Source organism: Sorghum bicolor, chromosome 4 (assembly GCF_000003195.3).
Source record: "Sorghum bicolor cultivar BTx623 chromosome 4, Sorghum_bicolor_NCBIv3, whole genome shotgun sequence".
Lineage (NCBI taxonomy): Eukaryota > Viridiplantae > Streptophyta > Magnoliopsida > Poales > Poaceae > Sorghum > Sorghum bicolor.
This window is the reverse complement of record NC_012873.2, coordinates 13,301,339-13,325,402: the sequence shown is the minus strand read 5'-3', so window position 1 is coordinate 13,325,402 and position 24,064 is coordinate 13,301,339. Positions and strand designations below refer to the sequence as shown.

Genomic DNA, 24,064 nt, shown 5'->3' with positions numbered 1-24,064 from the left:
GGATTAGAACTGAGTTCATCAGGCTTCATTGCATCCTTCGCAATCTTCTTGGGCGGTGGTGCCGCCGTCTTGGAGTCGAGGGAGTTCATCAGGCTTCGTTGCATCCTTCACAATCTTCTTGGGCGGTGGTGCCGCCGTCTCGGAGTCGAGGTAATGGCCAAGTTGAGCACCGCGAATAGCCAAGAGCACCTGAAGGCTCCACAACGGGTAATTGTCCTTCCCTAACTTCTCAGTGACGGGGCAGCCGATCAGGGAAAAGACAGCAGGTAGCGCGGAGGATGGAGCCATGGACAAGTTTGTGAAAGTAGCTGGCTCTGATTACTATGTCAAGATGGCGTTAACGTGTACCTTCTCAGGTTCATGGCTCCGTGTTAATATAGCTAGGAAGAGCCCCTAGCGTGGCTTGTACAACAAAAAGATACAAAAGATATCTATATCTATCTACTTACATTCCAAGTCTACAACAACTAGTATCTATCTAATGGAGCCTAACAACCTGACGTGTAGTACAAAGTAGAAACACCCAAAAAATAGTTGATTCAGTTATGATGTATTTCAACACATGGAGCTCTCAGTCTCACTTGAATTGTACCTTGGATGCAAAATGTTTGGCCAAACTTCCATCCTTATGGCACCACGTTTGTGAATTTAATAGTTTGTCCGTCTATGTTGGTGACTCTAAACGAGAGCATCTGCCCAGTAAGATACGCAAGGGAGTGCTAGTTCGCACCCCAGTTTCGCGCCATTGGTATCCAGCTATTGGAGTTGGAGGTTTTGACATCCATGGACTTGATGGAGTCAGCACCTGCAACATTTGGTCACGAGCACGAGATTGAAGTAGTCATGACCGTTGATTGTGAACCGCACCCCACCTCACTTCACACAAGGAACCCTATAAATTAAAGCACGCAAATTATTGCCTTAAGATAAGAAGATAGTAACATACTGCATGCATCATGTTTTTGTAAGAAGAGTAGAGACTAGCAAATATATATATACACCTTTTGTATATGACCTGGATGATGCCTCCGTTGTAGACGACGGTCTTCTCCCAGGCCGGCTGGGCCATGTCAAAGTGCGGCCGAGGGTTGCACCAACCGCCGTTGTTGCCGGGCAGTGCGTAGTTGGGCGGGCATAAGTTGGTGGCCGTGATGGTCACCGTGACGCCAGGTTTGCAAAACATTGGGTTGGCCCTCTTGCGGTCACACGCGGTCTTGTAGCACTGCTCACACGAGGCACCGTTGAAGAGCGCAGTGCTCAGCGCCGTCGTTCTTGTGCCGTACGTAGCCCTGCGAGTGCAGGTTCCCATACCCACACGCACCTCCTATGACACATAACGATGATGTGGATATCATGTTACTGCTTCTTTAGTTCTTAAAAAAATTTAGATTTGGCTACTGTATCATTTTCGTTTGTATTTGATCATTATTGTCCAACTACAGACTAAATAGACTTAAAAGATTCGTCACGTAAATTATAGACAAACTGTATAATTAGTTATTTTTTTATCTATATTTAATGTTTCATGCATCGGCGCCGCCGTAGAACGTGGCATTATTCGCGTGAGCCATTCCGGTCGGTGCCGGAGACGAAAGACTCCTCGTAGTGGCGTCATCAGCGGCAGCCACGGTCAGCATGCAGGCGACTGCAAGCAACAGGACTGCAAGAACTCGAGCTAGAGCCATACCAATCGCTCGGATTTTGTATGCCTTGAAACTGCACAAGACTAGAGCTGTGTGCCTGTGATGCTGACTGGTGCCTGCTTGCTAGAAATGGTTGAGTTGTTCTACTACTAGTGTCTTGAGTCTACTAGATTGATTTTTTGTTGTGATGATTTGGGCGATGGTCTGGTGGATATATACACACACGGCCTTACCCTTACCAATCACGACTGATTAGTAGTTAAATAAATTAAGTGCATCAATCGAATGAAGCAAGCCACACATAACCGTAGCCTGCACATGGCCATGCATTGCTTACGGTGCAATCTGGACGGAGAGACTAAATTTAGTCTGTGTTTTCATCAGTTCGCCGTTTCTCTTCTCCAGTGTTCAGACTTCAGAGGATCTATCGTTGCTTGACTTCCTTTCAAGGTGAAGGGAACGGCCACGGCAGCTTTGCACTTTCTTGCGTGTTCACCGTACATACATTGTCTAAGAAAGGATGTCGTTGGTTCCTTCAGTGGCACGGATATATGGTTATCCGGTTCGGCGGTTCCGGCCTGCACTGCACCTGGACAGCAGCATCAGTAGCGCAGGTCGGTGTGTAAATGAAGTAATAGTGATTAACTGCCGTCGTTTATTTGGACTTGCAGGTAGGCAAAAATATATTATCAACTTCATCAGTTCGGATCTGGCCATCAGGATCTTTGTATGCCATGTGAGCTGAGCGTATACATGAACTCCAAACTTGATATGGGCTGTGATGTACTTCTCCGCTGCAATGTTCTTGGATGAAAGTTGGACATTTAGTACACTATATGAGTATTGTACCGGGATGACCTGATTTACCTAACTAGTGTAGTCAATGGATCCTGATATTTCTGCTTAATTCCAATGCAGGAACGAGTGTTGACTCAGAAGCGCAAATCAAGTTTTGCAACCACCGCGAACAGACGGCGTACACCACCATCCGAGATAGGCCATATGAGCACACCTGTGCTTATTATCCGAACCTTATACTTAAAACAGGTATGGGTGAGGACATTGAACGTGCCTTCAAAGCCATTGTTTGGAAAATTTTGGTTCATAGATGAGAGGGGTCGTAAGCTTCTTACCAAATTTCTTTGCTCTTTGCTCTCTGTTCACTACCGGAAAACCGGACGTTGCCGTGTGCCTGTAGGTTTGCCGTGCGCAATCCGTAGGCACACGGCAAAGAATTGAAAAGAATTGAGCAAATTACTTGGCTTTAATGGGAGATGCAATGTTAGTTTGCAAGACTACCAATTGGCAGACTGGGAGAGGGGAAGGACGTGTTAGAACACAACGCCCGACGATGATTGCAAACGCCGGCACGACGAGAGCGCGGTCACCACGGGGTGATCGCGGCGAAATCAGACACAAGATGCAATATAAGCGAGGAAGAAGATGAGATATTATGCTGCCCAGCAACCGCAGCTTGTTCGACCTTTATTACTTGATATATATGGGCTTGCCAAGATTGCACAGCCCTCCCCCGTCACGATATGCCAGAACGCCGCCCCGTTTACTCGGTGCGCGCTACGTGCGCTGTCGTCTCATGACGGGAGACTACATCGACTCTAACCAGGCTACGATGAGATCAAGCACACCTATGATCTCATCTCCCTAACCAACTATTACAGACTCCAATACCAGAACGAATTACAATTATAGGCATCTAATTAGCTAACAAAACACCCCCTAATCTAGATGCACCTTGACAACTCCAAGAGCACTCCTCAGTTCCACGAACCTCACATGCCCCAACGTCTTCGTGAAGATGTCAGCTAGCTGCTCTGCAGTCCCAACGTGATCAACCTCCACCTTGCCATCCTCAACGCACTCACGAAGAAAATGATACTTTGTATCTATGTGCTTGCTTCGATCGTGATGCACCGGATTTTTACTGAGCGCGATAGCGGACATATTGTCCATGAGTAGCTTCACCGTTGTCACCTTCGTTCCCAACATGTCTGCAACCAGTCGGCTTAACCAGATTCCCTGGCATGCTGCTCCTGCTGCTGCGACGTACTCCGCTTCACAAGAGGATAATGCGACTATCTTCTGCTTCTGCGAGGTCCAAGTGACCAAGCTGCTGCCAAGAAAATAACCCACACCCGAAGTGCTTTTCCTGTCCTCCACATCTCCAGCGAAGTCACTGTCGCTGTATCCTATCAACATTGGCTTCAATTCTGCTTCTTTCTCATACTTACACCCATATGGCCATATCCCATCGTACCCCAAAGGTATCTGAGGATGTGCTTCACAGCTGACCAATGTTCTCTCCCAGGTGCCTCCATATACCTGCTCACCACTCCTACTGCATAGGCCAGATCAGGTCGTGTGTTCACCAGGTATCTAAGGCTCCCTATAATGCTTCTGTACTCGGTTGCATTCAGAGGCTCTCCTTCCTTTAGCTTGCTCAGTTTGAGTTGACACTCCATTGGTGTCTCACACTGATTGCAGTTCTTCATCCCTGCATTATCGAGTATCTTTGCTGCATATGAGCTTTGGCAAAGAGTAATGCCGTCAGTCTCTTGTTTCACCTCTATTCCAAGGTAATACGACAGTAGACCCAAATCACTCATGCTGAACTTCTTTCTCATCTCAGACTTAAACACATTGATGTCCCTGACATTTGGTCCTGAAATGATCAAGTCGTCCACGTATACTCCCACAAGCAAGAAAGAGTTTCGGTTGCTCCTCCGGTACACAGCATGATCAAGCTTACTCCTCTCAAAGCCAAGAGAGATAAGCTCTTTATCAAGTTTGGCGTTCCACGCTCTCGGGGCTTGCTTAAGCCCATACAACGCTTTCCTCAACCGGAGTACCTTATCACCAGTGCCAACTACGAACCCTGGAGGCTGCTGCACAAACACCTGTTCAGTGAGATCTCCGTTCAAAAACGCTGACTTTACGTCCATATGATGGACTTCCCATCCACCTCGAGCTGCTAGTGCCAGCAGTACCCTCACAGTTTCAATCCTTGCTACTGGAGCATAAACCTCATCGAAATCAACTCCATGTTGTTGAGCGTAGCCTTTTGCCACAAGACGTGCCTTGTATTTGACCACATTCCCTTCAGGGTCCTTCTTGATCTTAAAAACCCACTTGAGACCAATGGACTTCTGCTTTGGTGGCAACACACACGCATCCCAAGTCCTGTTGTCTTCAATTGCCTGCATTTCAGACTGCATTGCTTGACGCCAACATTGCTCCGTCAATGCTTCATCCACCGATCTCGGTTCTTCCGCAGCAACCAGACACAATCCACTGTATTCAAACTCATGAAGTTCATCAGTTGAATCAAGCAAATCAGGGATCGTGCGATACCTCAATGGCACGCCTTCTGAATCAATAGACCCACCAGTAGGCGGTGTGGCCCACTGGATCGGCACCGGTGCTCCATGGACAGAATCAGGAGTATGGGGAGGAGAGTTCTGGTCACCCCCCACTGATGGAATTGACACGGCAGGCGAGTTCGGTTCAGCGCCCTCTATTGTCGGAAAAGTTTCAGACTCCTCCACGGCCGCAGGCCCTATTGTCGGATTATCGTCATCCAGGTTCTGAACTGAAAACGGCACAGCTGCTGCTTCACCTGTCGCCCTGCCTTCATCCCCTTCCCAATTCCATGGCTTTGTTTCATCAAAAACCACATCACGAGTCACCATCAGCTTGTCCTTGACCGGATCATAAACTCGATAGCCCTTGGTTCCTGGTTCGTACCCAAGGAAAACACCTGGGACCGACCGATCAGTCAGTTTGCTTACCCCAGGCCCGACTATCTTAGCATATGCAGTACACCCGAATGTACGTAGATGGTTGATCCTAGGCTTCTTGCCATGCCACATTTCAAACGGAGTCTTGCCACTCAAGCTCTTTGTTAGTGAACGATTCAGAATATACACAGCAGTCTTGATAGCTTCGCCCCAGAATTTCGATGGAACCTTCATGCTTTTCAATAGACAGCGCGCCATCTCAACTACTGTCTGATTCCTTCGTTCTACTACACCATTTTGTTGCGGTGTAAACGGTGTGGTTGTGTTGTGCCTGATGCCAAACTCATTGCAAAAGACCACGAACGCTCCAGAGTTAAATTCTCCACCACGATCCGTCCTGAGTGCTTTCAGTCGACGGCCAGACTCCAGTTCAGCCGCCACCTTGACTTTCTTGAAGCACATCAATGCTTCACTTTTCTTCTCCAAGAGCTCAATCCACATGAAACGGCTGTAATCATCTACAACCAACAAAAAGTACTCCTTCCCTCCTGGTGTGGGTGGCGAAATTTGCCCACACAAGTCACTGTGAACCAGCTCAAGACCAGCTGAGGCTCGATAATTAGAGACTCTTGGAAACGCCGCTCGGTGCTGCTTGCCCAAAGCACAACCATCGCAGACTTGTTCTATCTGCTTGATCTGAGGTAGGCCTTCTACCATACATTTTGACCTGAGCTCACGCAGTGCTCTGAAAGTCAGATGACCAAAACGCGCGTGCCACCGCCAGGCTTCCTGCTCCATCTTGGTCAGTAAACAGATCGGCGGCGTTAGATAACCTTCATGACATACAGGCGATTCTTTCTTTCTGCTCGGATCAAGATTCCCCATGCAGCTCCAGGTTGTTCACGGTCGAACACCTGCATCACGCCCTTGTCGATTTCCACCCGACAACCTGCCTCCTCCAGCTGACCAAGACTTATAATGTTGCATCGAAGAGATGGGATGTAATATACCTCTGTGAGTACGCGGTGCTCCCTGTTTCTGCCTGCCATCGTAACTGCTCCGACGCCGCAGATTTCCACAGTGGATCCATCACCAAACCTCACAGCGCCACGAATTGTTTCATCCAGGTCTACCAATGAGGATCGACATCCTGTCATGTGATTTGTGGCACCAGTATCAAGTACCCACGCTCCTTCATCATATTTTGCTAGGAATATCCGTTCCTGATTTAGGAACAGACCAGGCGCACCCGAGACCGACGAACGCTCGATATTGCACACGCTCGCCACCCGAAGTGCTGGCCCCCATTCTTGTTCACCTGCGACATGGTGAGCTGCATCTTCTGGATCTTCCTTCCCAGGCTTCTTGTTTAAGCATTCTCGGGCCCAGTGTCCATAGACGCCGCACTTCTTACATCTCCCGTTGCGTCTCGGCGTTCCAGACGACGGATGACAATTGCTGGAGTCCCTCTTGTCGCGGTCGTTCTTACCGCCGCCACGGCCTCCGTTTTTATCTTTCTGCACATAATAAGCGCCTTTCTTTCCGCCTGATGAGGATGAATCAGCGTTCATCATACGACTCCGATTCTTTGCCATCCACTCCTCCTCCGAAAGCAACAGAGATGATTTTGGCTTCTCGGTGGACTCCGGCGCAGGCTCGAACCTGTCTTCAGCCGCACGGAGACGTCCTATCAGGTCCTCGACAGTAAGCGTTTTCAGGTCACAAAACATCTCAATCGTCACCGCGACTTGGTTATAGCACGCTGGCACGACTCGGAGAAATTTCTTGACGACCCTTGTATCTGTCACGCTGTCCTCACCAAGACCTTTCAGATCGGTTGCTAACTTGCCGATCCTGACAGCAAAATCTTCTATGGATTCTCCCGGCTTGAACGAGATCGACTCGAACTCCGCCAAGAGCTTCTGGGCATTAACCTCCTTGACTCTTTCTGCACCCATGCGCATCGACTTGATTGCTCCCCATGCTTCGTGTGCTGACTTCTTGTTCAACATCATCGAATGCATCTCAGGAGGCACGCCACGGAACATGGCCCCGAGCGCGAGCCGATCTCGACGCCGCTCGACTTTGTCAGACTCGATCGCATCCCACAGGTACATCGCCTCAAGGTTGCAGCGAACATGAGCTGACCACTCCTGATAGTTCGTGCGGGAAAGCATTGGCCAGACGAGACTGCCAGCCGCCTGGTTCCACGCATGCTCCATCGTGTCCTTGTTAGACTTCTCGCCTGTGCTGTCCGACATGTCGACGATCCTGGAAGTTTCTCCTTCTTCTTCTTCACGTACGGTAGATCCGATCTACCTAGCTCTCTTGCTGTCCACGCCTCTTCACGCCTCCGGCACCGGCCACCACGGCTCTGATACCACGTGTTAGAACACAACGCCCGACGATGATGGCAAACGCCGGCACGACGAGAGCGCGGTCACCACGGGGTGATCGCGGCGAAATCAGACACAAGATGCAATATAAGCGAGGAAGAAGATGAGATATTATGCTGCCCAGCAACCGCAGCTTGTTCGACCTTTATTACTTGATATATATGGGCTTGCCAAGATTGCACAGCCCTCCCCCGTCACGATACGCCAGAACGCCGCCCCGTTTACTCGGTGCGCGCTACGTGCGCTGTCGTCTCATGACGGGAGACTACATCGACTCTAACCAGGCTACGATGAGATCAAGCACGCCTATGATCTCATCTCCCTAACCAACTATTACAGACTCCAATACCAGAACGAATTACAATTATAGGCATCTAATTAGCTAACAGGACCTGTCTAGGTGGTGGTGTGGAGGAGGCCCTTGTCTAGTTTATGGCGTTCATCTAGCTAGTTGCATTTAGTTAGCAGAGCTAGCTAGGTCATTTTGAGCTATGAGTTAGGATATTAGTTGGGTGTTTGGTTATACTAGATCTATTTGCTGGACTTACACTACACCACAGCCCACATATAGCGTTGCCCAATGGGTCGTTAAAAGCCGTTTCAGCGTCATATGGTCGGTCGTTATAAACTTATAACGACAGATATATCAGCCGTTAATAGTGGTGACGCTATAAACATTTAACGTCGGACCGTGTCTGATGTTATGTAAAAGATATAACGACCGACTCTCTGCCGTTTTTAATAAACTTATAACGACGCATTGTCTGATGATATATATTTATAGCGACCCACTGTCCGTCACTATGCATACAAATATTTACCACATAATATCATGTGTTGTTTATATGTTAACCATACAATCAACAGTGTCATGTCATACATTCAAACAATATAATACATAATCATGAAACACATGCAAACTAGACCAAATAAAGCTCACAAGTTATATTAAAGCCATCATATCACAATGTGTCATGCCATTTACATACAATTCATGGCATAGAAAAGCTAAGATAAAATAAGCTTGGCCAAAATGCAAGAGGTATTTGGTTTGACAACCCAAGTCTCATAGTTCGCTTCCACTCTTTACAAAACGATCCACCTCTAGTAAGGGGGTGTTTGGGACTGCTCTGCTCCACGTTTTTCAGCTCTGCTTCCCGTTTTTTAGCCAAACGGTTTTAGCTCCACGCACTCAGTTCGAGGAAAAAGTGTGGAGTTGTGAGAGCACCTAAAGAGGTACTCCACAAACTCCAATTTTTTGTGGAGCTGCTCCATGGTGGAGTTTATGGAGCAGAGTTTGTAGAGCAGTCCCAAACACCCCCTAAGTCCAACCCAAGTTTTCATCTATAGCTAAAATGACAAAAACACGTTGACATGAACACTTTGATCCAATCATTGGCTGCATTCTACTTCCAGCTACTTCTTCCCACTACCTGTAAATAAAAGTTGAAATTCATCAAAAAGAAACACAAGCTCAAACTTTGGAACATTGGACATTGGACATTCAGTTAACTGACATTAATTCAATGTTATCTGAAAAGATGGTTTGAAACAAGCATCCATCTATCTATACACTCATAAAGTATAACAAATAAGAAGCAAATCAGTAGCACCTATGTTTTCTAGGTTGAAGATATGTACAAAGGTTCAACAAGTTGTATGATGGGAAAAATTTAAAATAGCACACCTATTCAATGGGATGGTTTTTTAGGCTTGCATTTCTTGATCTGTTAGACATATCAATGATTAGAAAATCTAGGCACTCATTACATACAAAAACAACAAAGAATGACAAGTGTAGTTACCTTGTTATATGGCCATGCAATTGACAGGTCCTTAGCATCCGCCATCTCTTGCACACCAGGATATGGGCGAGGTAGCTTTGCATCCCTTTTCATCACAAAACCTGATAACAACTTCACAGCATTTCCTTCCAAGAGCAAGTCCTGCGTGCATGGTGCTAGGATTAACTCAAATAACTATTTCCTTGGCCACAGGTTCATCTCTATGGAGTGCATGGAGTATAACTTCTTTGCCAATCTGAAGCAAACAATGTATTTATGAGAATTGTATTCATTAAAAAACACCATTGAACTAGAAGCAAAACAAAATGAAAAATGATGAGAACATTACAAGGTTTACCTAGCATCATCATCAATCCAAGATTTATCCATCAGCTTTTACTAGGGACAACCAAAAGCTGACCAAATAGACTCTATAAATATAAACACAAAAGTAGATCATGGCATCAAATTCACGCACATTGTGCATACATATCGTCAATCGCATTCAACATAAGATTCCATGGAAGACAAGCATCAACAACATAAGATTCCATGGAAGACAAGCATCAACAACTGTAGTGAAGCTGTAGAGAGCACTTTATCTGATGATACTCCTAAGTCTAATCCACAAGCTGGCTCCTAATGCTTGGTGAGAAGGTGTATGTAGATGCTACGGCTTTTCTTAGGGCAAAGATCCAAGGAGCTACTTCTTCTTGTCGGCTACGATAGAGGAAACCATAGATCGATGATTTAGGTAACAAATCTCAAATATATAAGAAAAAAGAAGCTTACATCTTAAAGAACTATAATGGTAATATGGTTTCAAGATTCAATAAGAAAAAGGGACTTCTTCTCAGGCTTGCACATGAACAAGGAACTTATGTACTAATTAGCAGCACACATACTAGCAGGTAAACAAAAATCAAAAAACCATTTTATTTGCAGATCTGTCAAATCCAAATAGAACAACCAAAAATGTGGGTGATGAATGAGCTCAGAAATGTTAATCCAATTGTAGAGCACATTGTACTAAAATATGTCTGCATTGTCAGCAAAAGTAAGATTATCGATGAACAAATGGGTCTACTAATATATCTATGTAACTGCAGATACTAGTGAAATTAATCAAGAAGAACTCAAATACAAGTGCAGAGGGAGATATATTCAGCTCCCTTCTTTTGGATCTGAGCCAACCGAGGGAGACACGGGGAGCCAGCTTGAGATATCTTATTTTTAGCCTCTTATTCGAGCTGTACAAACTGACAGCCACATAGCACTATGTAAACACATGTAAAAATTCAGAACTGTCCAGCAGACTATTCTATCTATAAGCACAGCATGCCATACGAATCCATCAAGAAATATTCCACCAAAAGACATCAAAACATTAGAGCAAATGCACGGATCTATACAGGCTAGTACCTGGATGCTCGTGGCCTTCTTGTTGGTCGCTGGCTCCCTGCACAAAGAAACAAGCAGATCCATCGGGCCAGAGCACCCTCCCAGAGCACGTGTGCGCGTGTACCAGAAAGAGGGGGCGCACCCTTGGGGCATCAGTGAGGGCAGCCGGCGGCCGGCCGGGGGCGATGATAGGGGCCGGTCGTGTGAGCGTTTGCAGGCGGCGTCAATTTTTTTTTTGATTGGAGCGGGTGCTGGCAGCTGTCTGTGCGGCAGGGGAGACTGGGAGAGGGTGCGGGGGTTAGGCCAGTCTCAATGCATGTTTCATGAGAGTGTCATGCATATTAAATAGGGTGCCACATAAGTAAAATTGCTGACTTGGCAGGGTCATTAAATGAAGGAGTTTCATCAGATGAGAGAGGAGTTTCATTCATGTGGCTCGGTTACCTAGTTTATAGTCTTGTTAACTGTGCCATGAAACTATGCATTAAGACTGGCCTTAGGGATTTCAGGCTAAGCGCCTATGAGAGAGGAGAGGAAATGGGCTGGCCGCTTGGCGGGCTGGAATGGTGGGCTCCAATTTTTTCTGACAAGTGGGTCCATGTTAAAAAGTTAGGCAAGAAGCATTTTATTTTGGCGCAGGCGAGTGGAGCCAAACATGGTGACGTACGGTGGGTCGTTAAAAGTTGGATATAGTGACGCACCATCCGATGTTAAAGTTAAATAGAATTAACGACCGACGATCTGTGATCAAAATGAGATATAACGACAGACCATCCATTAGGAATTTTTAACATCTAACCTTCCAACGTTAAATCATCATTTTTAACGACCCCCCAAGTGATGTTAATTTTGGGCTGTGGTGTAGTGTTACTTTCGTGGCAAGCAACTACAAGAGCCTCATGTGAAATTTATGAAACACAATCAAAATTCCTTCATTAATTTCAAAATATAGTTCACTTTAATTTTGTCTTAAGTCATTTTTTTAAATCAAGAAATTTATACAAACATCTACAATACAAATTCTCTTGGAGTATGCTTTGATAGTGCCATTATTTGATCGAGTCACAAATGTTTTCCATGAGACACTAACACACACTATCATCACATCACATCCTATGTTACCTTCCTTGTGATTGGCCCTACTTAATTTTGACAGCAGTAAGAGAGGTGGAGATAGATTAGCAATACTTCCACATGACAAACTGTCAGTGTCAAATATGCTGGTCACCGGTGTGTTCACAAACAACTTGATCATCAGGGCCTCAGGTGCTCGAGGGAACGCCAATCCACAACCTTGAATTGAGATGCCTCAATTTGATTCCAAACCCAGCATCTCAGGCATGTGCTTCTTTGGTGCTGAACATAGTTACCCCCGAAGTAGATGACCAAGCAATCATTAGTAGGAACTTGATAAATGAAAAATTTTAAAAAACATAATCTTGGCAATAAAATTTTGGATTTTTTTAAAAAAACAATAGATCCTCATAGTGTATGCTCAGTGCGCAACCATGCTTCTTACTTGGGATGGCCTTTATGGTGAAAAAGCACACTGCTATTACAATGTAACATAGTGTCAAATTGAAGCCTTTCAAGTAATGCCATTTGCCATCCTGCAAAGATACACTAAGATCATCATATATACACCTCTTGCCCAAAAGAAAGATGTGAATTTAAAATAATATCAATTAGCTCCGCCTTTTCTCATAATCTGTTTTAGCAATTTGTGCCATTACCTGAAGTGTAAAAGCAGTTGTAAATACTGTCATAACCAATGATCCAGTCTCAACAAGGTTCAGGTCAAGATCCATAGGGATGCCATTCACCCAGGACACAATTAGAATAACGGGCACCTTGTCATGACAAGTAAACTCCTTATTATCAGCTGAAACCGAAATTTTGGAACGTACCATTATTTAGGATAAGGGCCATATCATCGGTTAGAGTGGCCCAATTTGATTTCCATCTTTTGGAGGAATAGATATATTTTACCTTATCATTGAGACATAAATTTTGAAGGAAGTTGAATAAAAAAAACTCTGTAACCATAAATTCGCTAGATTTTGCTAACCAGTTAAGGGCACATTTGTTTCCTGACAAAATTTGAATTCCTAATCTGATCGGTTCTCCAAGGTTAACATACTGAACCATAAGAAAAATTTCTTAATTCTCACCACAAGCAGCAAAATTTGAGTAGCTGAGCCAAGAGCAATTCCCAGGGTGATGTCCTACAAGAAATATAATGGTAGGGCTGTTTAACTCAGAAACTTAAACAACAAACTTTTGTTAGGATACATCCTTACAATTTTGTTCTTAAAAGCAAATATTATAGCGCCTGCGTGCTCCGCCGCATTTCCAACAACAGGTAGCAGGATAATGCTAATGAACCTGACTGGGATACCAAGTGCATCTGATGCTTCCTGGAAACGAAAAATAGTGAAGCAGAAATAAAGCGGAAATAACTTAACAATGTTGATGTACATACCTCAATTGTAGTGATAACGTAATTAGAAAGCACAGCAATGACTACCGTCATCCCAATCAACCAGATCACTGTACTGGCAGATCCTATAACTGAATTGTTTGTACCTTCATCGTCACTGTTGCTGCTGCTGCTGCTCTGTGAACTTTCCTGCAATTCAATTCTTGGACAAATCAGTAAACTGTGAGATGATGAGCAAATAAAATAATACCAATTCTTTTAAAATGACAGAAAACTGCACCAATATTCACCATATTCAAAACTTCAGAAAGTTTAAGACTTATGTACCTATCTTATTTGCAATTTAACAAATCACCACATAACTAGAAAATTATCTCATACTAACAGGAAAAGTTAGCGTGACCAACCAAGCTAAAATCAGAGAGATCATTGCTAGTAAATGACTGTCAATTCTGAGTCAAAATCATCACTACATAGTGCATATGAATTTCTAAAGTTCATTCGAGAATTCAAAACTTTACTACTCCCTCCGTCCTTGTATATAAGGCGTAACCACTTTGCGTTCATGTCTCATAATATAAGGCGAGCTCCTTCAGAAACATAAATGCGGTAGTATAAGTGCTGCGAGAGAGAATTAAATGTGTTCTTGGTCTTTGAACTAGAGGTGGTTACGCTTTATATACTAGGACGGAGGGAGTATAAATTTATTTGCCTATACTACAATATAAAATCAAGTTGTTCATAGTGCTAACTACAGCATATTGAAATCGTGGTTATCTTAAAGAAAATTGACCAGTGGTCTCCGCGTTCTTTGACACCAGTCCCAGATTCGCAGCATCCTTAGTAAAGAAAGCATTATACCTCTTGCACAAAAAATTGACGATGAGTCTTTAGCTGGAAGACGAGACCTCCAAAGTAGGCAATGAGCATTACGATTGCACATAATCTTGATAACACCAGAACCGAGCCTGTGCTATCTCCAGTGCTTGTTGTGTACTTTGACAATAGAGGTAAGATGTGGCAGAGCACACCCAGCATCAGGAGGCCTATGCTTACATCTGCTTGTCTCTGTTAATGACCAAAGAAGATTTTGCATATGTTATTTTTCTATTCTAAAACATTATTTTGATGTTCTACTGGTAATGCAATGGTACTGTTTAATTGCATCCGTACCCTGTCTAGCGGACGCTCCTTGCCTGTATTAGCAAGCCCACCACAAAGGAGTGATGAACCAAGGACTAGGAGCAAATTAGATAATATGGAACCTAAAAGAGACCACTTTAGGATTTCCATCTTCTCTTTGTGCAGGGCAAACAGTGCAATAACTAGTTCAGGTACATTCCCACAAGTTGCATTCAGAAGCCCTCCAGCTGTAATCAAAATTGTTCCAAAAAAAAAATTGCTCCAATTCACATAGAAATGCCATGTTAAAAAAACAAGATGGTAAAATGCAGTATTGAGAAGAAGCAAATGCTTGAACATAACAATACTGGGGTTTCTAAACTAGTTGTAAATAAACTATAGCCGTATTTGTTTGTTGTTTCCAACGAGTAATTGAATGTTTCTCCTCAAAAAAAAGAGTAATCGAATGTGTTCCATTTATTTTTGAAATCACTACCTGTCACTGTCAGTTAGCATTTAGGCTAAAAAATTCAAAACAACGAACAAATACTGAGGGTGCACAATTCAGTAAGGACATCAGGTGTTACTGGGGCACGTTGTTAAAGCTTATAAAGGTATGCTGTGGCAGTGGCTATCTTATTGAGCATGCCACTTTAAGAGTCATTCAGTTTTGAGAAGTCAATATCTTAGCAGCGGAAATATTAATTTATTATTACCCCTTTTCATAGTTCAGAGTGATGCTAGGGAGTGAAAATGCAGTAATAAAGAACCTAGCCACACATTTCCTCTATCCTTTTTTTCACTCACTAGCAATGCAGTCAAGTAGTCAACACACTGAAAGGAAGCCTAACTTTATTTTATCAGGGAAAAAAATCAATTTCTACTAAATATCGTAATGTAGTTTCTCTCATGTTCTATTTAACATATAATACGATGTGTACAAGAATATTTTAGTTGAAGCTTTTGTTTTTCATAGTCTGTTAATCCACACAAATTTCCTTCATATAATAAGGAGGGACATCATATAAAGATTACAGTAGTTACCTGTTGGTCCTGCTGTATCGGCAACATGCCTGTAGAAACAGACATCAGGCCAAAGATCAGAAACCTAGCAGTCAACTGTTATTCATGAAAAAAAAAAGAATACAGAAACACAAAAGGAGTTGAGTGATTACTCGCTTAGGAAGCTCACACGTTCTGCGAGAGGAGCAAGGCCTATGAAGCTGAAAACGAACACCCATGCCTGATAACATTCAACAAGTTGAAGAGAAATATTAAACGAAAATAAAATAACCAGGGATTCAACTAATAATCCACTGCGTGCAAAGTGAGGAAAACACATAGTACAAGTGCAAATACAAAGCATGTCGCTGATCCAACGTAGGTATTAGGTCTCAGGAGAGCATGCAGTTAAAAAGCTGCATCCAAGGGGAAGAACTCAACAGCCAGAGGGAGAGCGTCGTACGGTTCCCTTGCTGGCAGGCCAGCAGTTTCTCTCCACACTACTAGCTGATTTTTTTATTCCAACAAGAGCAGAAGCACACTGTAGATGAAAAGACACTATTTTTGATGTAAATTGGAAGGTGCACATTTTTTTCTACAGTAATTGCAATAGGACGAGCTATGCTTCCCTCGCAGCTTTTGAACTTTGATCTCAAAACTACTAAAATCCTAGCAGAATTAATTAACCATGAAAACAGGCCAAGTCAATAGGCCATCCACAGTAGTAAGTGCAATTGAAATATATGTTATAGGCGAATAAAAGAATCTTCCGTGAAAGTTTCAGATGTTAAATTTCAGGTTGGAAGGAAACTAGCAGGCAAGGATGCCATGAGCTGGCCTTTTACATGGTCTTTTGCATCGAGTCGTGGCTTGCCTAGCATGTTTTTGACTACTCCTGTGACCGCACTTGCAAGCTACTTAAACCACACATTGATTATAATTCTATAATTAAATCCCCGTGCGTAGCGTCACTGGCGTGCCTCCAATTTCTTCGCATGTCTAGTTATCTTTAATAACTCAACATTTTGGATGAAAATGACAGGAAAAGTTCTATAGACGGATATGTTTAAGTTAAAAGGATTTACATTAGATTTAATGATGTATACCAAATTAATCTTTTTCATGATAAAATGGCAACACCGATATACCATGGAAAAATAGTAGCTATAGGGCCTCTTTAAGCGCAGGAACCCTTATAGCAAATGATTGAATTTTGATGGTATTACCAAATTAATAGGCAAATATTATTTGGTACCAAACCATCTGACCCACCTGTCACCTGTTCCTTCCTGTCCCTCTTGCGTTTGGCCACCCCCACCCCCTTCCCTCATGGTCAATTTAGCAGCGGCCGAAATCCCGATGTTGACGAAGGTGGTGGCGGAGCATCCTCATTGCTTCGTTTCCTCCCCCTCCCTCCTCCCAGCCAGATCATGCGAATGGAAGCGGCTTGGCATGGATCTAATGTTGTACTGGCTAGATCCGTTGTCTAGCGCGCTGCGCGTGCGGATCTGTCTCCTCTGTCCTTGCTTTTGGGACCGTCGTGTGGTGTTAGATGAAAATGGAAATGCATGGAGGCGTGATCCAGAGGTGGCAGCAAGGGCTACATATGTCACATACGAGGGGGCATGGAAGATGCCTAAAGTTTGAGCGATGCTTACCCATATGGGCGTCATGGAGGCCATGCTGGGCTACACGGCGGTGGCAGCATGAAGGCCATGCTATGTGTCTACACGGTGGCACGAGGGTCACACCGAATCTAGCCAAAGGTTAGTTAAGGGCTTATCTCAGTCGGGCTCCAACCGCACGTTGGGTCGACTATTCACTAGCTCCAAGTGGTATTTATGGAGCAACCTTGGCTATCCCTTTAGGCGACATCTACAATAGTAGCTCGACCAGTGACCACAGTTTGGTGTAGACATTGCAGTGTTGGTGAGCTACGCTAGTACTACATAGCTTCAATGTGTCATGGATGGAAGGCTAACTGAAAATCTTGGCATAGCGAACCTTGGTGTGGCAAGTGTGGATGGAAAGCTAAGGGCTTAAGGCTTGGCCAGTGTGACCGAATCCAATAGTAGCAATGTTTGTGGGTGCCGCACTCCCTATTCGGTGCATTATTGAGGTGTCATCCCTTACATTTTGTAGGATTCCTCGGGTGAAAGTCCTATCCATATTCCCTAGGCAAGCGATGGTGATGCTCCCTATGTTGCATCTGTTTTCTTAGGTCTTGTTCATCGACCGCCTCTTGGCACTCTTGTTGATTATATCTATTGGTGTTGTTGTGTCATACTGCATAGGGTTGCTTGACTTTCTTGAAAGAATACGTTGAAGTCGAGGTTGCTATGTTTTGGAGTTTGGCATAGCTCTTTTGCAACGATGATGTTTAATAGTATCTTTTGTGTGATGTTAGTTTTCCTGATAGGTGTATGTTGTGACTTTAAGGCTTAGGCTTTGGTCCTTTGCAAGGAGTTAGAGCTAAAAGTCTTGCATAACACACCTTGATGCGGCAAGTTTGGATGGAAGGGTAAGGGCTTAAGGCTTGGCCAATGTGATTGAAGCCAATGATAATGATGTTTGTGGGCATCGCACTCCCTATTTGGTGCGTTATTGAGGTGCTCACCCTTCTACTCTGCAAGATTCTTTGTTGAAAGTCTATGGATATTACCTGCACGAGTGATGGCAACGCTCATGATGCCGCATCGGTTTCAGAGGTCTCGTTCACCGACTGCCTCTTGGCACTCTTACTGAGTTTCGATGAGGCTTTATCAATTGGTATTTTTGTGTCGTACTGCATAGGGATGCTTGACTTTCTTGAAAAGAATGGATACGTTGAAGTTGAGGTTAATTGCTATATTGTGGAGTTTGGCATAGCTCTTTGCAACAATGATGTTTAGCAATCTCTTTTGTGTGGTGTTAGTTTTCCTTATAGGTGTATGTTGTGACTTTGAGGCTTAGGCTTTGTTCCTTCGCAAGAAGTCAGAGCTGAGAATCTTGGCATAGCACACCTTGATGTGGCAAGTGCGGATAGAAGGCTAAGGGCTTAAGGCTTGGACAAGTGACCGAAGCCAATGATAGCGATGTCATGGGCGCTACACTCCATATTCGATGCGTTGTTGAGGTGCCCTCCCTTCCACTTTGGAAGATTATTCATGTGAAAGTCATATCCATATTCCCTTGATGAGTGACAGCGACGCTTGCAATGCTGCATCAGTTTCGAAGATCTTGTTCATCGATCGCCTCTTGGCACTCTTGCTGATATTTTGGTGTTGTTATGTTGTATTGCATAGGGGTGCTTGACTTTCTTGAAAGAATCGATATGGTTAAGTTGAGGTTGTTGTGTTTTGGAGTTTGCCATAGGTCTTTGCAACAATGATGTTTAGCAATCTCTTTTCGGCGGTGTTAGTTTTTCCTATAGGTGTATGTTTTGACTTTGAGGCTTAGGATTTGGTCCTTTGCAAGAAGTTAGAGCTAAAAATCTTGGCATAGCACACCTTGACGTAGCAAGTGTGGATGGAAGGCCAATGGCTTAAAGCTTGGCTGGTGTGACCAAAGCCAATGATAGCTATGTCTATGGGCGCCGCGCTCTTTATTCGGTGCGTTATTGAGACACCCTCCCTTCCACTTTACAAGATTCTTCTGGTGAAAGTCCTATGCATATTCCCTAGATGCGCGACAGTGACTCTCCTGATGCAGCATTGGTTTTGTATATCTTGTTGACCGACCGCCACTGGGCACTCTTGCCGATTTTCGGTGAGTCTCTATCTTTTGGTGTTGTGTCATACTGTCCAGGGATGCTTAACCTTCTTGATAGATTGGATATGGTCAAATCGAGATTGTTGTGTTGTGGGGTTTGACATAGCTCTTTGCAACAATGATATCTAACAATCTCTTTTAGGTGGTGTTAGTTTACCCTACAGGTGTATGTTGTGACTTTGAGGCTTAGGTTTTGGTCAATTGGTCCTTTGCAAGAAATTGGAGCTACTCGGTTACATTTCCAAGCTCCCGCGCATGTTGTTTTGTGCTGGTCCTTCCGGCTATATTGTTGATGTTTGGAACTTTTTGTTGGCTATTCTTTATTTAACCATGCATACATAGTTAGGTAACATGCACTCTACTGGAACATATCTCGGTAACATGTTTAGGTCTTTTTTAGTATATACTGAATCAACGCTTTTCTACTCTAGTTGAAAGACAGAATTAAAAGAAAGGACTCCTATCACGCTATCAGTGCGTTCAGAAAAAAAAAAAAACACATGGTTACCATGGGAATCCACCGAGCTATCAAATGATCTACAAGGATCTACAGCTCTTGTACTACTCTCCATAGACCCAGAATTGGTGATAAACTGACAGGGACGGCATGACGGTGAATGGCTCATCTGCCCGATGTGCCCGTGGATCACTTTTTCTCAGTGCCCGTCCTAGTCATTTCTTGAATAAATCTTTCTTGGCAAAGCTAAGCCTGTGGCCGTCACGAACTCACGACTGATTGACAGGTGTCCTAGCTACGCCCGCTGTATAAACAACAAGTCAACAACGACAACAAATGCTTGCTTACGCGCCCCATTTAATTTGTTGTACGAAAAGCCTTGATCAGTCAGCCAGGCAAACACTTTATTGGCCCTCCACGGCCATAATATCTCTACTAGTTGGCGTCTTAAGCACAGTTACATGTCCCTACATGTCCAATCTAGTTGAAAATTGTGGGACTATGTTGGTGCACCAAATTGATTCTAGTCGAGTGCATACATATGTTTTACCGAGAGTAAATACCTAAAAACGTTCATATCTTTTCTAGATAAAGATATATATAATTTTTTTAGCAAATTGACAAGTGGACAATCTTTAATGTTGGAATTGTTTGTTGGGCAATCTTCATTATGGTATACTCCCTCCGTCCCAAAAGAATGACGTTGTACTGGTTTTTTCTTAAGTTCAACTATCTTAGATTTGACTAAGTTTTATAGAAAAAATACCAATATTGTTATTACTAAATAAGTGCAATTAGATTCATCACGAAATATAGTTTCACTATGTATCTATAGTTTTATGATATGCTCCTTGCGCTTCCAGTTATAAAACGTTTTGGCTTTTCTAGACACATAATTTTTGCTATATACTTATATACACTATGTCTAGCAGGTCCAACGTAAAATATAATAGTGTTTTTACAAAGTCAAAATTCCTAATAATTTGAAACGGAGAAAGTAGTAAATTGAATAGCATCCATTAGAAAAAAACAAGTTATACATGTGTAGTCTATAAAATACCTTACGTCATCAGAAGATTCCAATACCAATATGGTGTCTAGTACTAAATTTACCCAAAAATTTACTAGACCCGTTGTGTTCAAGTTCAAACCCAATTTAGATTGCTTAACTACTCTTCTTTTTCTTTTACAAAAGGCGCTTCCTTAGAGCTTGTTCGGATAATAACTACTAAGTGAAAATCGAAAAATCAATCCCACAACCATGTGCAGCAACTCAGGTTATCTTCAGCCGCACATCACCCACCCACGCCGGTCCATGCCTTGACACGTGTAACTGGTGGTACGATGCTGGAAAAGGCAGCAGTGTAGTAGCGCTGGAATCGAGATAGAAAGAGAGAGGAAGGCCTTGTTTAGTTCACTCTAAAAACCAAAAAGTTTTCAAGATTTTCCGTCACATCGAATCTTGTGGCACATGCATGAAACATTAAATATAGACGAAAACAAAAACTAATTACACAATTTAGTTGTAAATCACGAGACGAATCTTTTGATCCTAGTTAGTCCATGGTTGAATAATATTTGTCACAAACAAACGAAAGTGCTACAGTACCGAAATTTTTTCACTTTTCAAAATTAAACAAGGCCGAAGAGAGAGATGGGCCTTGTTTAGTTCCAAAACATTTTGCAAATTTTTTAAATTCTCCGTCATATCAAATCTTTAGACGTATGCATGAAGTATTAAATGTAAACGAAAATAAAAACTAATTGTACAATTTAGTCAGAATTGACAAGATGAATCTTTTGAGTATAGTTAGTACATGATTGGATAATATTTGTCAAATATAAACGAAAGTGGTACTATTTCTATTTTGCAAAAAAATTTGGACTAAACAAGGCCATGGTCCAGACAGAGAATAGTTGGAGTTGCCGCACATAGTTGTGGGAAATACATCTTGAGTTAAAATTAGCCCTGGCTCGTCTAAACAGTGGTCCAAGTCTCCCTAGCCAGTTGTTAGCTACACTCCTAACTATTTTGGGTGAAATTTTTAGTCTAAAAGAACTAGTAGCTACCCTAACTGATCTAAATACGGCCTTATATGGTAGGGTACACTGGTCTGATCGCCAGCTAACTTGAATTGATGCTGAAATGAACCACTCCCGTCTGCATCTCCTAGTTGCACATGCATAAATAAAGCAGTTTGGCACACGGCATTCGATCCCTTAACTGTCACCCTATGAGGAGGGCCTCTTATCCACAAAACAAGAATTTTGCAGGGACCCATACACTTCTGACTTATGCTCATCTGTTGAGCCACGAGGTCGCCCTGTGTGTTGGTGCCATCCATCCATCGTCCACGGTCACGGTGAGGCGCTTAAAGGCGAAAGAGAGGAGGAATATGGTATGGCCGTCGTGGCCACATACGCCTGGCTGGCTCACCTCCAACAAACGTAAACAGAGAAACCTGTCTTCCAATGACGGAAACAGAGAAACATTTTACTACTAGCTGCCACGCAAGCAATTTCCTAGGTAGCCTTAATTAATTAGCACGACGTTTTGATCGATTAACTGTTGCTTAATTAGAGCAGAAATCAAAGGCCGCCGGTAACAGTTTTCTACTTCCTCGCTTAATTTTTTTCTTAGGCCGGGTGAAGAAAAAAATTTCACGACACTGTTGTTTGTAGTAATTATTGTCTAACTATAAACTAATTAGGCTCAAAAGATGCATCTCGTAAATTTTGATTAAACTGTGTAATTAGTTTTTATTTTCGTTTATATTTAATACTCTACGCATGCGAATTCGAAGATTTGATATGACGGAGAATCTTGAAAAATTTAGATTTTGGAGTAACAAGGCAAGAAATCAAGGGATGATCGATGGTTCATGGTTGTTTGCTGTGTATACGTACCCGGCCGAAGCTGAAGTGCTCGGCGGCGACTGCTAGCGGCACGGCGGAGAAGAGCGGGAACAGCTTCGTGCCCAGAAACACCTCCTGCAACTGCGCCGCCGCGCGCCGGACGACCTGCCGCACCCGCGAGCGCGTCGCCGTCATTTCGTGCTCCGCCAGACGCCGCCCCGACGACGTCGTCGTCGTCGTCGTCTCCACGGCAGCTGGCGGCGCCGCCTCCTCCTGCTTGGAGGCGGCCAGCAGCAGACCGGTCTCTAGGAGGTCGCCTGCTGCGCCGACCTCGCCGCTGTTGGGAGACGCCATGGTGCCCCCCCAACAGTCTCGGCAACAGACCGAATTGAACGACGCGTTCGATCAGCACTTCCGCTGATAAATCTGTAGGGGCCAAACGTGGAGTGGCGAAACAGGCCTGAGTAGCTGTGATTGGGCTGCACGGAGAACATATATATACGGCTGAAAGCAGCTGAGACTGAGACTTTTTTTTCTGGCTATTATTAATAAATCGTAAGAAAAATAGCTACGCAGTAGTTGATGAATCACACTTTACAACAGTCATATAAAAAATTATAACTATAAATAAAAGATAAATTATATTAATTTAACTAATGAGTAAATTTAAGAGACGTTTTTTTACCTTTTCCTGAGTTTTTATTCCGGTCCTAGTATTTAAGAATTACGCATTCAACTCTCTAAAATTGTCACTTCCGCTCATCCCTAGTTCACGAGCATTCTTGGACCCTTATTCGAGTTCTTATTTTAATTTCAGTATTTAAAAACTATACAATCAGCTCTCTAAATTTATCCTTAATTCTCATCCCTAACTTATAAATTATATACTTCGCTCTCTAAACTTATTTTAAGTTTTCATTGTTAACACTTGCAAATTGCATATTTAACTCTCTAAACTTGTATTATTGTACCATCTTGGTCCATCTCTCTTCCTCTACATTTTGTCACGCCCTCATCTTGCCATGTCACGCATGCCCGGCTCAGTAGGTGGCCACGCAACTGCTGTTGTGCCTACCTGTGCCGCATTACCATACCCATGCTGTTATGCCAGGTTCTACCCCGCTCGTCTGCTCCTTGCATACCATGCCATGTGAGCTAAGCTTTCTCAACACCAAGTGGCTGATCGAAACCCACACATATGATCCTCCATGCTCTTGCTCTACTTCCTCCTCCACACATCACCACGACACCAATGTGAACCCTTGCCCCGCATGTCGCACTTGACACCAACAGCCACACTCCTTCCTCTCCCTGTTGCACAAGCTCACATTTTTATCATTTCCTCATACACACTCCCTACCCTCTTGGTCTTCCTCAACTCATGCCGCGAAGAGCTCATCCACATGGATATGCGCACCCACACCATTATTGGTAGGCTAGTAGGGACCGTGGCAAGGG

At 43.6% G+C, this 24,064-nt stretch overlaps 1 protein-coding gene, 1 long non-coding RNA gene and 1 pseudogene across 5 annotated transcripts; all 3 read right to left on the bottom strand.

Moving 5' to 3' along the window:
- On the bottom strand, positions 578-1,685 carry LOC8080380 (annotated as a pseudogene).
- On the bottom strand, positions 9,055-11,342 carry LOC110435078. 2 transcript variants are annotated; one of them, XR_002452744.1, is made up of 4 exons: positions 11,001-11,342; positions 9,937-10,009; positions 9,600-9,834; positions 9,055-9,227 (listed from the first exon to the last, which is right to left on the bottom strand). It is a non-coding gene; the product is annotated as an uncharacterized LOC110435078 (long non-coding RNA). The 2 variants fall into 2 exon arrangements; XR_002452743.1 differs by having other exon boundaries at positions 9,937-11,342.
- Positions 11,919-23,072, bottom strand: LOC8059087 (vacuolar cation/proton exchanger 1c). 3 transcript variants are annotated; one of them, XR_002452802.1, is made up of 11 exons: positions 22,658-23,072; positions 15,717-15,784; positions 15,586-15,614; positions 14,593-14,789; positions 14,281-14,487; positions 13,462-13,608; positions 13,280-13,396; positions 13,151-13,204; positions 12,713-12,861; positions 12,499-12,589; positions 11,919-12,335 (listed from the first exon to the last, which is right to left on the bottom strand). XR_002452802.1 is itself a non-coding variant. In XM_002451883.2 (11 exons), exons 1-11 carry the CDS (start codon positions 22,958-22,960, stop codon positions 12,289-12,291), a joined length of 1,377 nt encoding a protein of 458 aa, XP_002451928.1. In that variant the 5' UTR covers positions 22,961-23,072; the 3' UTR covers positions 11,919-12,288. The 3 variants fall into 3 exon arrangements, 2 of the variants coding, with proteins under 2 accessions (XP_002451928.1, XP_021316182.1); XM_002451883.2 differs by having other exon boundaries at positions 12,713-12,829; XM_021460507.1 differs by lacking the exon at positions 12,713-12,861.